The sequence below is a fragment of the Telopea speciosissima genome, chromosome 1, assembly GCF_018873765.1.
Source record: "Telopea speciosissima isolate NSW1024214 ecotype Mountain lineage chromosome 1, Tspe_v1, whole genome shotgun sequence".
In the NCBI taxonomy this organism is placed as follows: Eukaryota; Viridiplantae; Streptophyta; class Magnoliopsida; order Proteales; family Proteaceae; genus Telopea; species Telopea speciosissima.
Window position 1 is genome coordinate 34252554 of NC_057916.1, and position 16761 is coordinate 34269314.

Sequence of the window (16761 nt, forward strand, 5' to 3'; positions counted from 1 at the left end):
AAACAAAGGATATAGCTGTGTGGTGCAAATAAAATTGGATTTCTTGTGGCCTTAGGAATGCTAAAGGCTGTAATATGTGTTTTGAGGATGGGAGTGGTGTTAAATGATTGAAATAGGGCTAAGGGGTGAAACAGGTTAGCGTTTTGTTTAGTTGGATGGCTGGAAAAAGTTTGGTTGCGAAGGACTGAAAAACAGGAAAACAAGGTTACAGATTATATAAGCAGAACAAAATTAGATATATGAAGTGCGTAGATAGTGAAAATTGATGATAGAGAGATACCTTAAAGTGATAATTTTAAAGATCTAGGTCCAATCATACATAAGGGAGGAAAAATGATGATGATCTTGCACATAGAATTAGAGCTGGATGAATGGAATTTAGGGAGGGAGGGAGGGAGGGAGGGAGGGAGGGAGCTGAATAGAATTTGGTTACAATCTGAATTGAGGAACAAATCCGATGCGGGACTGGGTTACTTTCTAGATCCAATAAAGGAATCGGCTGTTAAAATCGAAAACAAACCGAATTTTAGGTACAGATATATTATGGTACATTAATATAGTATAATAGTTGACATATTACAAAATATTGTTAATACAAAAGAAGGGAGATTATCTCTAGGCAATCCGATTCCACATGAACACTTAAGAAATAACTGGAAGCATTCCCAATCAAATGGCCATAGCTTCCCCCACACATAAAATATCTGTCATAACTACTGGCTCAGAGATTGCTGAAATCGGCTTCTCCCAATGATCGCGGATTATTATTAATCCCATACCTCCCTTAATTAATTAGTAGAGTTTGCAAGAAGAGCTGCGTCGCAGTTTAATTTAACCAGGCCGATTCGGGGGGGGGGGGGGGAAAGATGGGATACTATTCCTGGTCTGAGCTAGCGTTTGATTGTGATATATATTTTTCTGTATAGCCGAATGAACCTCTCCCATGAATTTTTGTCGAAGCCTTGATGGCTCGTTGTATGACCTGTTGGGGGGGGAGGAGACATTAATCTTATGAGAGAATTAAGATAAATTCATTTCTCGCCAGCCAACCAAATAGATACTTATAGGACTCTGGCATATATAGGACTCCCGAGCGAACCACACCATTCTCGCAAATGAGCAGGAAAGGAGTATATGGTCGATTGATTATGCCTTTGTGAGAGCGGAGAGTGCTAAGACCAGTGGGCACTACGTACCGAGTACGTACCGGCCTCCCGAGCACGCTTTCCATAAGAAGAAGGCCGGGGTCCTAATTTTTTGGAAGAGTAAGACAAGTAGTACGTCCGGCCAAATGTACGTTCTTCCAAAAAGAAGGGAGAAGGGAGAAGGGAGAAGAAGGGGGGATATCTGATATCTAATAAGCTGCTGTAGGAGGTGCGTACTGGTATTTAATTATCCTCCAGATAAACTACGTAGTATTTTGACGCTATATTTGCCATTCAATTCCTTGCTGCTCTGCTCGATCCCCATTGCAAACTATATATCTTAATTCTTCACCAGGCCAAGCCACGCCAGGCCAGGCCAGGCCAGGGAAAAAGAGATAATTCATGGGATTCGGAGGATGGCTGCTTCCCTGTCCTCTTCTTGATGAAAATAAGCACTTAATTAGCAAGGTACGTACGTAGACTTCCTAATTAACTCTGTTTTCTTGATCAATAATATAAAAATATATATATATATATATCAGCAACAAAATGAATTGGACAACCCTCCCTCAGGCTGCTTTGGGTGTGTTTGAGTTTAAACCCTGGAATCGTACGTAGGAACACGGCCAGTTATCTTCCCATGCAAGCATATGGCTATATTTTCACCTGTTTGAACCTGCTGCCATATCAAGCCTACCTACCTTAACTTAGAGCCTTGCGTCCTTCCAAAATACGTACTCCGCCACACCTATGATGCATGCATTCCGACCTGGACCTGCTGTAGTGTCTAAAAAAATCTGTGGTTGGGAAGTGTATGGGCTTCGGCTTTGATCATCATTCTTGCCCAGGGTGAGGAAGGATCCGATAGACGACGCCATGCAACCTTAACCTTAGATAACATCGCTTGATTGTTGCAGCTAGTTTTGGGTCCCTGAATCCTAAACCTCCGGCCCGCTTTGAACTATCAAGTTTCCTCCTTCAAACCATCTTTATCTCCACAGGAAGAAAAAAAATTTGATGCAGCTGATGATCTGAGTTTGTCATGATGAATAAGTGCTTGGGAGCTTGAAGTGTGTAGAAGCAAAAGTGCTAATTGTTAATGCCTTAATTTGCCATTAGGACTTAGGAGCGTCTCCTTAGGCTTGCGTTTGGTAACGGTCTGAACAAAGAACGTCCGTTCTTGATTAGAAACGTTCTTTTACGTTCTTGGTCTAGAGCGGTGTTCTGAGACCGAAAATGACCGTTTGGTAACGATCTCAAGTATGAGTTTAGAACGAAAATGGTGTTTGGTAAAACTTGTTCTTTCAAATTTTATATTAATTACAATAATGCCATTTCCTTCTAAATTATACCAAGAAAATACTTGTAAAATCAATTTCTCTCTTACCAACCTTAGCATAAAATTAAAATATCTCATTAACATAACCAAAATAATTATAAAAATATGTCAAATTACAAAAATACCATTAATATTGGGTTATTGTGTGGATTGGTGTCATAACTGACTATACTATGAATAGTTGAATAAAAAGGGTCTTGGTGGATTCGAACCACCATCCCCTTGGAACATGAGCATGTTCCAAGTGCTCTACCAATTTGAGCTAAAGACCCATTAACTAGAGATCCAAAACAAAAATACAACAAAAAAAGTCACAGTAGCATGAATCTTCACATGAGGAATGAAATGAGCAAAGGTCTAAAATAGAAATACAGCAAGAGAGTCGCAATGAAATGAATCTTTGCATGAGAAAGTTAACAAGCAAGATTTCCAAATAGGAATTCAGCAGGTGATTTATGATCTCATCAAAATGGGAAATAAATAGAGTCGACATGAATGCATCTAACTTGAAAAAAAAAAAAAAAAATGAAAATCCAGGAGGGAAGTTATGAATACATCCATTCACAAGAAGGAAAAGAGATCTCATCTTCCATATCTTCTCCAAAGCTATGCAGGTTTAAAGGCAGCAATTGTTGAAAGGGAAAGACCCTTGATTGATCTGTTATCATATAGATCTAACAAGGTCCATGCAGGTATGGAAGAATGAATAATCCATTTTGATCATGAGCACTAAACCACTCTTTTTGGTGTTCATTTGCAAAAATTCAGGAGAGACATATACATTCATTATGCAGTAACCATGTACATCTTTACCAAACAGATTAATAGCATATAGAATAAATAAATTTATCAAAACAAGTCCCTAATTTAGACTGTAAATCAGCTTTTGCCCATTTTGGCATAATAAAATCTACTCAATGAGTTATACAACAGGGGAAAAGGGTTGCTGTCCAATCTAAGAAGTAAACTAGCTAAAGTTATCATCAATCAAGGTGAAGACGAAGAAGACACACTACTTGATGAAGCCAACTACTTCTCTCAGTTTTAGCTGATTTATTCTGCTTAGTTCTGTCCATTAACAGAGGAATCCCCTGTTTCTGTGGTTAATGTTTATGTAGACCCCCTAAGAAGGTTCTATATACTCACAGGATGTCCATTCAAACAAAGGTAAAGAGTATTTCAAGGTTAGTGATGTATGGAATAGTTTAAAAATCCAATGTTCATCTATATCTCTGATCAGTAAAAAAAAATTGAACCGAAAAGGCATCTCTCCCATTTCTTCAAACCAGACCACCCATTTTCACTCCCAAATATTCAACAAATGTAAGAAAAAAACTCTCTCACTCTTTCACTCACTTTCACTCATTTTCACTCAAAATGTAAACCCACCCAAGGCTGAAAAAGGCTAAATAGATCAATCCATTTAGAGAAGGTAAGCATCACCTCATAAAAGCAACTAGAAAGAATGCAACCACCACTCCTTCAACACAAACACATGATCCTATATATTGGGAGATACTATTAAATTTTAGATAATTCTTCTTTTCCAAAACCCAAACCAAAAAGGCAGACTTGACATGGGAAGTAGGGGCAATTTAATGCAAGACCAACAGGATCTCAAGAAAACAGTCAAAAAGTTACTGATACCCATTAGCCAAAATAGCTTCTAAACTTACTGCAACTCATCAAAGAATGTGAATGGATTCGAAATGGGCTGAACAGACTATTAACCGCTAAAAAATTTCCCGGCATGTACAATGCCATTCACCCCTATTTTCAACAGACAAAAGAAGGCATATATCCCAAAAAAAAAGAAGCAAAAGGTTCACCACAAGGTGCTCCAAAAATCCAAACTCACTACCAACCCCTTGACGAAGAAGTTCAGATAATTCAGAAAAACAAGAAGAAAATCAAGAACAAACTGTAGTAACAGCAACTTGTTGTTGGGGGGGGGGGACACTACTTTATATCTACCAAAGGAAATCATCAAAAACACATTAGAAAACTAATAAATCTATCCCAACGTACAGACCATTCTATCCATCCAAACAAAACCATCGAACTGAGACAAACTTCCAGATTAGAGCATTTTTTATGAAAATCCACATAATCCCTCATCTGTCTAAGGAATTCGCTTTACCCACTTCAGATCAGGAGGGCCCTCATGGAAGAAACCAAGCAATTCATCCACATTAAATTAAAACTAACCAAATAGATATTGATAACAAATACAAATAAAAAAAAAAAAAAATCAAAAAACAGCCCTAAAACCCTGCCCTAAGTTGATGGACAGATCTCTCTCAGATGGGGATCAATTCAGTTCAGAAAACAGCCCTAAAACAGACTTACCACAGTGTTAAATCAGCCAAATTGGATCAATCATCACAGAAATATCGACACAGAGACAGTGAGAGGGAGAGTATGAGAGGGAGAGCGAGAGAACGACACAGAGACAGTGAGGGAGAGTATGAGAGGGAGAGAGAGAGAGACAGAGAGAGGGAAAGAGCGAGAGAGAGATGCAGAGAGTGCAAGAGATAGAGAGGGAGGGAGAGAAACAGAGAGAGGGAAATAGCGCGCGAGGGAGGCAGAGCATGCGAGAGATAGAGAGGGAGAGAAAGCAAGAGAGAGTGAGAGATCTCACCTAGGGCTGCAGAGCAAGGAGTCCTCCCTTCGTCGTCTCCAAACTTGGTGCTAGCAGAGCGAGAGATAGTTTCGTGATTTGTCTCGAAAATCACGGGTTTTCTCTGTCGCGAGTCGTTCTTGTTCTTTTGGTGCTCAAGACCTCCGGTTCGGTCTAAAAGAACGAAAAAACGAACCGTAAAGCCAACACTTTTTCATGTTTTTTTGTTCTTTTTGAACAAAAGAACTGTTCTGAACGCTGTTCTGAACGTTACCATACGCACTCTTAATTTCCAGCTTGAGAGAGGTATTAAATATACAATAATATAACATTATCCTGATTAATTAAATGGGGTCGGCTACATGGATCATTGCTCTAGCTACAATTAGCTCTATTCGAAGTCATATGTGATAGAAGGCCTAAGCTACGCCTGTCTTTTTTAACCATCTCTCCTAGGATTATTTTAGGTTTGCCTCTGTTTTTTTTAGATCTTTCAATCTAAATCAAATCACTCCTCTAAAGTGGATCATCTTTAAGATGTTCGTTGAATATAGCCATTGTACGTACCTCAATTGACTTTCACATACCTTATCATGAATTTAATTTAGTGATTCCTTTCTATGCCCTTCCTAGTTTTGCTACATATCCAACTCAACATCTTCATCTGAACTACACTTAGTTTATGTATATGCACTTCTTAACTGCTTAACATTCCGCATCATATAATAGAACTAATCGTATGACAATCTTATAAAAATTCTTTTAATTTTGAAAAAAATACATCGATCACACAATACTTTGGACGTACTCTCCACTTTAACAAACCTATTTTAATTATATGAGCAACAACATTCTCAATTCATCTTTTTTCATTTATGATTCAAATACATAGGATCTTATAATCGCATTGTAAAATCTCTCTCTTATCAATATATTCACCACTTTATTAATCTTCTTAATAATATCTATTTCGTTATTGTTACTTACATGTGGAGGGAGGTCGTGCCGTTTTGGTTATTTCATTTGTAGAAAATAATGGAGCAGCAGAGCATAGGAGTAGGAGAGTGGGAGGGCCCTTTTAAGCCTTAAGGTGGTCATGGCCTCTCATCTTCTCTTTCTTTTCCCTTCTTGCACATGCGTGCATACATACATAATTAATAATATCCAAAAATATCATAATATTTTATTAAATTAAATTATAAAAAAGAGAGAAGAAGAAAAACAGAAAAAACTAATTAATAGTAGGTATAAGAAAGGACAGCTACTTGGAGAAAGACGTCCTTCCCCCCTCTCTCTCTCTCTCTCTCTCTCTCTCTCTCTCTCTCTCTCTCTCATAATCACTTTGATGAGACATAAATTTAGAGATGTAAATGAATATTCGTAAATTCGTATTCGATTCGTGTTTGTATCCGTTTAGGAGAATTCAAATTTGTCCGAAATTAATCGGATACGAATATGATAATCCCCCTATCTGACCGGTTATTATCCGATTCGTTTAGCAGTCTGACGGTAATAAAACATCTAAAATATAACTCTGTGTTTGTCCATCCTTTTAAGTTACCTTATTGGATTTTGTTGTGTTATTTTTATAAATTTATAAGTTAAGATATTGTGATTCTTTTTCTAGATTTGCTATTGGTTTATATATATTGTTTTATGCAATGTGATACATGGAATTACATATCTATTAAAAAATCAAAAGTAAAAATCGTAAGAGAATAAAAGACTAAAAAAGGTAGAAGAAATGGTAGTTATTGAACTCTCAAGTCTCAACCCTAATCCTCATCATAAAAACGATAAATATGTCAACGGATAGTCGAAAAATCGTATTTAATCCGTATTCATATCCAATTAGGAGAACATGTATTCAAAAAATCACTATCCGAAAATTATCCGAATCCATCCGAAAATTGATAGGATATTATCCGGTCTAGATATAATCGGATACTAATAGGATAATGCCACTATCCGACCGAATTCGATCCGTTTACATCCCTACGTAAATCTAGACGGGCCTGCTGTTAAATGTTTGATGTATACAATTAGAATTAGAATTGGAATTAAAATTAGACTTAGATTTAAAGAATTAGGAGAAGAAGAGACCTGCTTTTGGTGGAGAACCTGATACCCCTTTGATGCGTCAGTGGGTGGTGCTGTTTTCTCAACTGTTGATGCGTTAGAACCTTGAAACCGGTTTCTCATCTTAATTTCTCTCTCTCTCTCTCTCTCTCTCTCTCCGACTCCAACTCTCTTGTCGTCTTTACTTTATCGGATTTTCATGTAGAATCCATGAAGAGAAGATCCAGGTTTGTTTCATTTTAGTTCTCTTCTTCGATTGGTTTCCGATCTTCAGTTGATGATCCCTCCCCACCGCTCCTTTCATTTTATCTTGCTTGCGCTACAACTTCTCTTTTTCCACTTTCTAAATCTTGGGCTTCATGGTTACCCCCTCTACAATCGCTTGGAATTTTCAAATGATCTTTTCCTTTTTTTAATTTTTATTTTTTCTCTCTGCCTCCAAAATCCATATATTCTCTCGTGGTCCACTGAACTGCATCTAGATGCAGCTTGAAAGTAAGTAGAAAGTTGCTTGTAATTTCATGTTTTTCTTTCAGCTGCTGGGTTATTTTGCTTGTTGAGAGAGAGAGAGAGAGAGAGAGAGAGAGAGAGAGGGAGGGGCCTGTTGATCATTATTTTAAAAATCTTATTGTCTATGGGTTTTCACTGGATTTAATAGTGTGCTTGTACCCCGAATGTATCGGTTCACTCCAACTGAAACTTGGGTCCGCTCACTGCTGGGTTCTCACTTTCTCGCGAGTCGCAATCTTTCTAGTTTTTTTTTCCTCTTACGGTCGTCAATAGGCATCTCCTCTCCCGGATTCAGTCCCTTTTGATTTAGGATTTGGGTCCCCTTCCGATAGTTTATCGTATAGGAGCGGGGGATGTGGGTTTAATTATATTCGTATGGGTTTTGGCGAGTCTTCTCTCAAGTTTAATTTGATATTCTTCACTTCGTTTTTTCCTGGTTTCTTTCGTCACATAAAATGACGTTCCCAGAATACCATCGATTGATATTACTATTATTAGTATTATTATTATTATTACTAGGTCTCAAAACTAATGTTTGCTTCTCCCGTCTTGGTGGGTTTTGTTTATTTCCGTAACGTCTGATCAGATGTGTTCTCCTCTAGTTAGTGCTCATGGCCATGGGCGTCGAAGCGACTGCTATATATATATAGTAGCCATGAGTTCGGAAGGCCCCAGAGGCTTCCGTGCCTCCACTACTTAGCACATAAAATAACGTTTCGGAAACTCGTGATTTTCTTTTTTCTTCTTGTTTTTCGTTTGGTTTGTGATCTGTTACTTGCAGGATGGGTGATGGAGAGAAAGGGACTGTTTCTTTACTGTGGGGTTTGATCGATCTTCTTTAATTTCACTTTTGGCAGGAAGTGGTGATGGCGGCGGCGGTAGCAGTAGCAGTAGTAAGATCGGCGGTAGTGGTTGGTTTAATTTGGAGCGAGCTCTGGTCAGACCCTTTGTTATGCTGGGGACGAAGTCTACGATAAGGCGGTGGAATCGTAGCCAAAGAGCACTTTGTGACTGTTGCCAAAACAGCACAAGAAGAAGAGGGAAGTTTTTCTTCAGATGTTATCCGTCGAAAACCCTCCAGATCCCTCATGTTCTGGCAAGATTTCGCAACTGAAAACTGATGATGAAAGGGCTTCTGATAGGCGTGCCTTGCAAAAGGCAGATCTGCTAAAAAAGAAGAAATCTCATGTTGATGATACTGATAATAATCATCATCAGCTCCCCAAATTCTCTATAAGGTATATATGCATCTCGGTCTCTTCTTTCTTTCTTTCTTTCTTTCTGTAAATGGTGTTGGTATGCCGTATTTCCAACTTTGCTTGAAGCATGGAATCAAGGACCCGTTGCCACCGTTTGAAACTCCTGATTCTGTAAGAAAAAGGTGTTGGTGTTCCAGCAACACTTCTCTAGGATCCGATCAACTTCGAAGAAATTGTGTTGGGGAAGTTGGTTCACTTGGGAGGGAAATCGCCGTTGATCTACATGGGGAATCTTGTGCACCATTTGAACCATCGATTTTAGGGTCTGGAAGCTCCGTTTCTAGTAGAGGAACAGGAAAGATTTAACGGTTTCCAAAGCAGTGGATTTGTATCAAGGTGAAGAGAATATCCCATCAAAGGTGAAGAGTCTGCATGCCCAATTCGGAAGTGAGTCATGTCCAAGTAGTGGGTTCCCTTTCTCGATCAGCCCCCGGAAGCCAACACTTTGCCGGAGGACTCAGTAGATCTTGAGGTTGCAGGACCTCCTTGCACGTCCCCCAAGCCTGGAGTAGCAACTGAACCAAAGGGTAAGAAGTGCAGATTGATAGTTAAATTGGGTAGCATCTCTAATCTCAGTCCCTGCACTGAAGACCACACATTGTGTACTACTACCATATCAGACTCCCTGGCTTCAAAAGTTTGCCCTGTTTGCAAGACGTTCTCTTCTACTTCAAACACCACATTGAATGCTCCTATTGACCAATGTCTTCCTAAGTTGACTGTGAATTCTAAACTAGGCAAGCATATCGTGAAGCCGAGGAAAAAGAGGTTATTGGTAGACATCTGTGCATCCGCACCACGTTGTACCCTCGAAGAGCTTGATAAGAGGAATGGTTCAAATTGGGCTGCAGATTTAAGAATGCCTTCTGGAAATGTCAAGGTTTGCACTGAAGCTAAAAAAAAAAGACTATTCCACATGTCTCTTGAGGAGGACAATGAAGAAGATGGTGCAGTCTATTTTGATTCTAATGGCACAAAGCTTCGGATTCTAACTAAATTTAAGGACACACTGCCGTCAACCGTTGGAGAGGATCGATTTCAAACACAGGAAGCATATGACAGATCAAGAACTTTTCTACCGTAAAGAGAAGACATCTTGCACCTAGACATTCCGAGTATGCGAAACTAAAGCCTCAGACCAATTAAGGCATTCCCTCAAAAGCCAGATAGGGCTGAGGTACTTTGTTCTTAATTGCTTTTCTCTATTGTGCTTTCATCCTGTTAGAAAATTAATTATAAATATGAGAGTTAATGATGTTCTTCCCTTTTAACCGGGAATTTATTATTTAACAAATTTTTGAAGCACTAGCATTTTCTTTAACCTCGATCACCGAACAAGTGAGTCTTTTGGGGTTCCATAATCATGATGAGACAAAATGATTTGTAACACCTTTCTCTTGAGTGCATATGTTTCCAGATTCAGGTTATTTCATGTTAGGTTAGGATTTCCAAAAAACAAAGGCACTACATAAATATCCATTTAACTGCCTCTTATAGCAATTACCCCATTATGGCATCTCAGTAATATGGTAGCTTTGTTGTTGATGAACAGATATGTGGGGTCGCAGGAGGGAAGTATGGGATGAAGGAAAGTCTCAAGAAAAAACAGTCTCTATCTGAACTCCTGGAAGTTCATGATAGGATCAAACCCAGTGAGTCAGGAGCTGTAGGACGGTGGGTATGCTCCAAACGAACTGGTCTGTCAAAGAAGTTTTGTGGCCAAGATGGCAGTCATAATCCTAACTGTTCGTCACTAGCGCTGATGGACCCATTGAATGACAGTGATCAATCAAACTCTAGTAATTCTTCTATGGAGAAGAGTCATATGCACATACTTCCAAACTCATCTGAAGATCCCATCTCTTCTCTGAAAAGCAAGAGGGTAGGAAGTCTCTCATATGGAGCTCCAGCCATTCCCAGTAGAAAAAAAATCTTCAAAACTGCAAGCTGGTGATCTTGGTCAGTTGAGTAAAGGAAGCACTTCTTCTAAGCTTGATGGATGTGTGATGAAGCTTTCAAGATCTTCAAGAAACCATACTGCTTCGTCACGAAGCATGAGAGTTGAGATTCATGCAGGCCCAGTCAAAAGCTCCAACAATTTGCCCAAGGTGATATCAAAACCATCTAGGACTTGTCATCTTTTGTCAGAAAAAGGCAAGAATTCCACTTGGAGGAAGAGAATGTTAGTTGGGCCAGCATCTCCGATATCTAGAGTTAATGACAATGGAAGTCATTTCACCTTTAAGATCGAAGTCTCGGATGCATAGATCCATTGCAAAAACAGATCAGGTAAAAACAATCCCCTCTAATTTGGATGAAGAATATGATCAGGGACATAATTCTGCTTACGGATGCGTTAGCCAAATAGAAGGGACTCATAAATTAGACTGCTCAAACAATATTTTTGAGACTGAAACGGGAGAGATCACAAATAGGGTGACTCTGGGAAGAGCCAATGCACTTGAATCTGGAGAAGGAAGACTTGTTGTAATTGCCTCAAAAAGGCAAAAATTAGTCACCTTTGGGAATTTGCAGTCTCAACCCAATTGTTGTGGTCTTAATTTGGCAGCTACTGCAGATTCTCAGGTTAAACGTGGTTGTTGCTACGGTAGAGAGAATGTACCTGATATGTTTGCTCGTCAAGAATCTGCTACTGAGGGTACTTGTACCTATGAGAAGGATACAGTAATTAAGCTTTCCTCGGAGAAAACTGTGTGAAGCTTCACTATTAGATCAAGCAGAAACTTCTCTTTAGAACCCCATGAGGTCGGTAATTATTCTGATATTTGGGCCAATAACTTGCCATGTAATGAAAAGCATAAAAGACTTGTATGTGGCACCCAAACACAGAGTGGACCAACTGAACTATGTTTTGGTGATGATCTGGAGATGGATGGTGTGGATAAAGTTGGTATTATACTTGAAAATGTTGAAAATTCACTTTCTGAAGTTGATGTAATACCAATCCCAGGACCACCAGGATCATTTTTGCCAAGTCCTGGGGGTTCGGAAGTTCTCCAGGAGAGCTCTGCACTTACTTCAAGCAGGGTGTAGGTACTGAATTTTGTCACCCTCCGATGATGATGACAACAGGACACGGACAGACATCGGTATCTCTCAAGAAGGACTCTTGTACTTACATTTAAATCAAATCACTCTAACATCCCTAAAATGACTTATAAGACCCTTTTACCAAATGCTGAAGGAGGTACTGCTCACCTTCCCCAACCATGGCGGTCCCCTTGCGGGGGGTGTAGGGCGGCAGAGCCCCCCGACAGAAAATTTTCTAAAGAGTCAAAAAGGAAAAGAAAACCCCAAAAGACCAAGCCCATGGGCCCAAATACCTTCTAGAACCCAAAAATGACCCATTTGGACCCAACAAGTGAAATGAGGGGGACCACACTGTCCACGGCGCTATAGACAGTGTCCCACGGCCCCGGGGAGGTCCCCCACGACAAGGGTGTATGGAGCCACAGTGCTGCAGGGGTTTTCGACGTCAGCCTGCTAACGTCACCCATGGCGCCGTGGAGAAGTCCCCCACGACGCCCAAGCTGTGGGGCACCCTCCCCTAGAAATAGGAGGGTCCCCCTCCCTCCAAAACCCAGTTTTTTAGGGCAGAGAGACCCTCCCAACTCATTTTTTACCCCTTTTTCCCCCAATTCTCTCCCTCTTGAGCATCTGTTGGCGAGACTCCAAAGGCATGGGTAGATCCTTCGATTACCCACTCGAATAAAGAGCGGTTCTTATCCCGCAATTTTGTTTTCCCGTCAGTGTACGGATAACAAAAAATCCCCTTTGCAACTGTTATTCTGTCTGCATACAGATAACGAGAATCCCTTATATAGCCGTTGCTCTGCCCGAAGTGAATGACGAAACCCATCTCATATAGTCCTTACTCTGTCCGACAAGAGAGAGGCAAGCCGATCGTCCATCTCCACCTGAGCCGTGGGACATCGCATATTTCGTATTTGGTGCATTTTCATTTATTTCTTGTATTTCTTGACAGGTATCTGTTTCTTTCCTTCTTATTATTTTTGGCGTAATGTTGACAATTAAAGTAATTCGCTTTAGTGTACATAGTAAATGATTTCTTCTTTGTCATGATTAGTGCATCATAACCTAGCCTTGCATGTTAGTATATGATATATTATTAAGGGAGAATATTTGAAAACAAGCATCTAGTAGAAAGACCGGTTTATCCGGGCGAGGTGGGTGCCTAACACCTTCCCACTCTCGTAACCTGACTACTTACCCTGAATCTCTAACCAGACCATATGGAATCACGTAATCCTTTTCGCTAATCCCGGATGGGGCTACACCCACTGGGTTCTAGGCCCTAATCCTAGGTGACGACTCCATTTCTTTATGAGGTATGATCCCAATCCCCATGATGATATGTCAAAACGATACACCATTATTCATCGAAGCCAATCTTTGTCGCCATAAGGTTGAGGAACCCTCGTCCCGAGGACCACGGTACTTACATAGGGTTCTAACTTCTCAAGACATATATGCTCTAACTGATAGAGAATCATCAGGATCTCCTTTTTCTGCAACCTCTGCCATCTCTCATCCGTATATGGGAGGAACTGATGTAAAACATTTGGAGCACGAGTCAGTTGCAAGACCTCCTGCAATTCAAGATAAAATTTCTAACTTGTCATATCATAGCACCAAGCCAGCAGTAAGAGATACGTCAACATTTCCATGTATGGTGAGTGTGGATGGGGCAGAAAGAACCAATTTTGAAAGAGAGAATGTAAAGTTCACTGTGATCTCTCCATCCAAGGGGTCACTGGAATATTCAGATGATCAAACATGTTGTTGCTCAAGGAAGGAGGGTGCATCTTGGGGTGCTGTCCTAATGTGTGAAGAATCAAACTTCCCAGGTCAACCAGTCGCATTTCCTGCCAAGGGAAAGGAGATGAGTAGCAATCAAGATACCAGGCCCGAAGTGCTTGCTTCTCCCAGCATTTGCCTGAGTTTGAAAATTGACAAGATGATGGTTTCCACCCTGGAATTGCCTACATGTCCTATTGCTATGAAAAATTCTCACGCAGCTTCCGTGAACTTCCCAAGTCTCAGTGATTCCTATTCTGCGACTTCATCCTCTCATGCTCATCCTCGGGCCACAACTCATCCTGTTCTTAGGTTAATGGGCAAGAATTTAACAGTGGTAAACAAAGATGAAGACACATCCAAACTCGGAGAGTGTATGTCGGGTGCACCAAGCGGTGGTCCAAATGCAAACTATTAATTGACTCTTCTTGGCTACTCTAATATCAATGCCCCCAATGAGGACTGTGTTTCAATTTATCGTTCGTCCCCAAAAGGTGCTGTTATTGTCAACCATGATTCCTGTGATATAACCTCCCAATGTTATGATGTTGGTTTACCAAATGGGGTCAGACATCTGAGTGATTCTGAGGCACACCAAAAGCTCCTTCTGTCGCAAGGTGTACAATTTTCAAACATGCATACATAGGAGGTTCTGCGGCATCTTCATTGCAGCATCATGTGTTGCCTTGCCTCAAGAAAAGCAGTTGAATAACAAACCAAATCCCCCATTTACTTGTGTGGATAGGGTTGTTTCTTCTCCACACCTCCAATGTCAGGGTGTTGTTGCTGCCACTGAAGCTGTTGCCGGTCCTATCCATGAGGTGATAATCATTGATGGCTCTCCAGAAAATGATGCTGATTCAAGAGTGAGTAATGCTAAAAACAGAGAGAAATTAGGGGGAAACTAACCTTCTCCAGTATCGTGACTTCAACTGCACCTACTTCTAATTTGGCACAGGTGAGTACATTTCCAAGCTTTCAGTCACGGGATGGTTATTATATGCTGAGGGAACCACCACCGGCAAGGTCCAAGCCCAGTTTTCTTGCATCATGCCCCGGAGGAGTACATGCAATCCCTGTGAAGTGGAAAGGTACTTTGGAAGGTTCGAATGTGTTATTGCGGGGTCCTCCTGTCTTTGCTCCACAAGCTCGACAGGTTGTTTGAAAAATTGAGCAAGCTAGGCATTCCAACAGGGGTTCTCTTTGCTGGTTTAATGGTGTCCCTTAATCAACAAGAGTCGTTTTTCTTGCATCTTTGATGCATTAACAGGAGAGGACTGCGTGATACTTGTCTTGGGAACTTGACTCAGCTACTACTTGTTGGAATTTTGAGCTCGTCCAGGTGCAGTACTGCCCCTGGGAAAAGGGATGGGGGGTTGGTGTTGCAAAATTTTTAGCATACAAATGAATTACATCTGTAGAGGGTTTGTATTTACTTTGTAAACGATCTGTTTGACTGTTGGGTGAGACATAAAAGAGTTTTTTGAGGCCGCTGACTGCAAAATTGCAGTATTTAAGCTTAAAACCCAAGAGTAAGCCATGCTGTATATGTTGTTGAATAATTTATGAAATTGAATGAATATACATTCCCAATGTCATGGAGATTTAAAAGAGTAATATTTTTTATGTTATCAAGTAATGTTAACTTACTGGCCATTCTTACTTGTCAACCGGCCAATTGCAAACAGTTTTAATCAGTGATTTATATTTGAAGTTTAAACATACATATATAGTGAACCTTTTGGCGTGCTTCCTCTTCCATCTCTTTTGTTTTGCTTGAACCCCCGACATGTTATGAGCGATATAGATGAAGACGATGAAGACACTTTTGGATATTATTTATTTATTTTTGTCAAAAACATTTCTATTCTTCCTCCTTATTTCCTACTTTCCCTTCGTTTGAAAAATATGTATAGACACCACCAGCCAGTAGCCACCTTACGGTACATGATGAGTGGATGACCGCTTCTCTCTTTGGAGAGAGAGAGAGAGAGAGAGTGAGTGAGTGAGTCTGTCTGTAAAGCAAATAGTGAAGATTAGCATCTCTAATATTTTAACTACCTTTACGTAATGATAAACTCCTAAAACAAAGTTTTTTATTTTTTATTTTTTTATTATTCATTTGATTGCATAGAGAAAGTGTTGTATTATTTACAAGGGAGAGGAATGGGTATGCTAGCGGTATAATGTAAGCTAACACGTCCTGTGTGTTTATCTCTATCTTCTTCCCTAGCTTATGGTATACCATTAGCATACCCAGCCTTTTTCTTATTTATAAATAGGGAAATAGAACTTTGTCTGGGGGTGTGGCATATGCCGACACTCCCATGAGCCTATCTCTCTCCTCTCCATATGAAAAGATACATTTACCCCCTTATATTGAGGAGAGAGATAGACACATGGGAGTGTTGGCATAGGCCAAACTCCAGGACAGAAAAACTACTTCCCTTATAAATAAGTTTCAAAATATCTTTTCTTTTAAATTTTGGTTTTTCTTTTCACAAATTTGTATTTTTTTTGTTTTCTTGTATTTTATTTTTGGGCAATGCACTTTAGTGTGGAATGTTTAATCCTCCGTTGGAAGTAGAAGAGAAAGGATAAAGGTCCATATATAGGATATGGTTTTATAGGGGTGTAAGCCCTTTAGAGGAGAGACTCTCTTGTTGCCCTTATAAAATAGGTTACTACCACACCATGGGGTACCTTCAAGGAACACTAACATTTGAGTGTTTGGATTGGAATCGTTCAATTAAATCCATCCGAATCAATGGACACATCTATTCAATGAGGGTGTTTTGAAGAGATGCATCCTACTCTATAAATAAATAAAGCCAAGGAGGGCCTTCAACATGTATTGAACAAATGTTGTTCAAATTCCTCTCTCTCTTACCTACATATTGTTATACTGAAAACAGAATTGTGCTTTACTGTTACCATCGCATCTACTGTGACCTGAGCATAACTCCAAGT

General features: G+C 40.0%; 1 protein-coding gene across 3 annotated transcripts; it reads left to right on the top strand.

Moving 5' to 3' along the window:
* Positions 1-8998: 8998 nt before the first annotated feature.
* Positions 8999-14668, top strand: LOC122642281. Of its 3 annotated transcripts, none has more exons than XM_043835737.1 (4): positions 8999-10129; positions 10505-12000; positions 13442-14293; positions 14330-14668. In XM_043835737.1, the coding sequence occupies exons 2-3, from the start codon at positions 11842-11844 to the stop codon at positions 14207-14209; spliced, it is 927 nt and encodes a 308-aa protein (XP_043691672.1). In that variant the 5' UTR covers positions 8999-10129; positions 10505-11841; the 3' UTR covers positions 14210-14293; positions 14330-14668. The 3 variants fall into 3 exon arrangements, with proteins under 3 accessions (XP_043691672.1, XP_043691660.1, XP_043691665.1); XM_043835725.1 differs by having other exon boundaries at positions 10505-11995; positions 13437-14293; XM_043835730.1 differs by having other exon boundaries at positions 10505-11995; positions 13437-14668.
* Positions 14669-16761: the final 2093 nt, after the last annotated feature.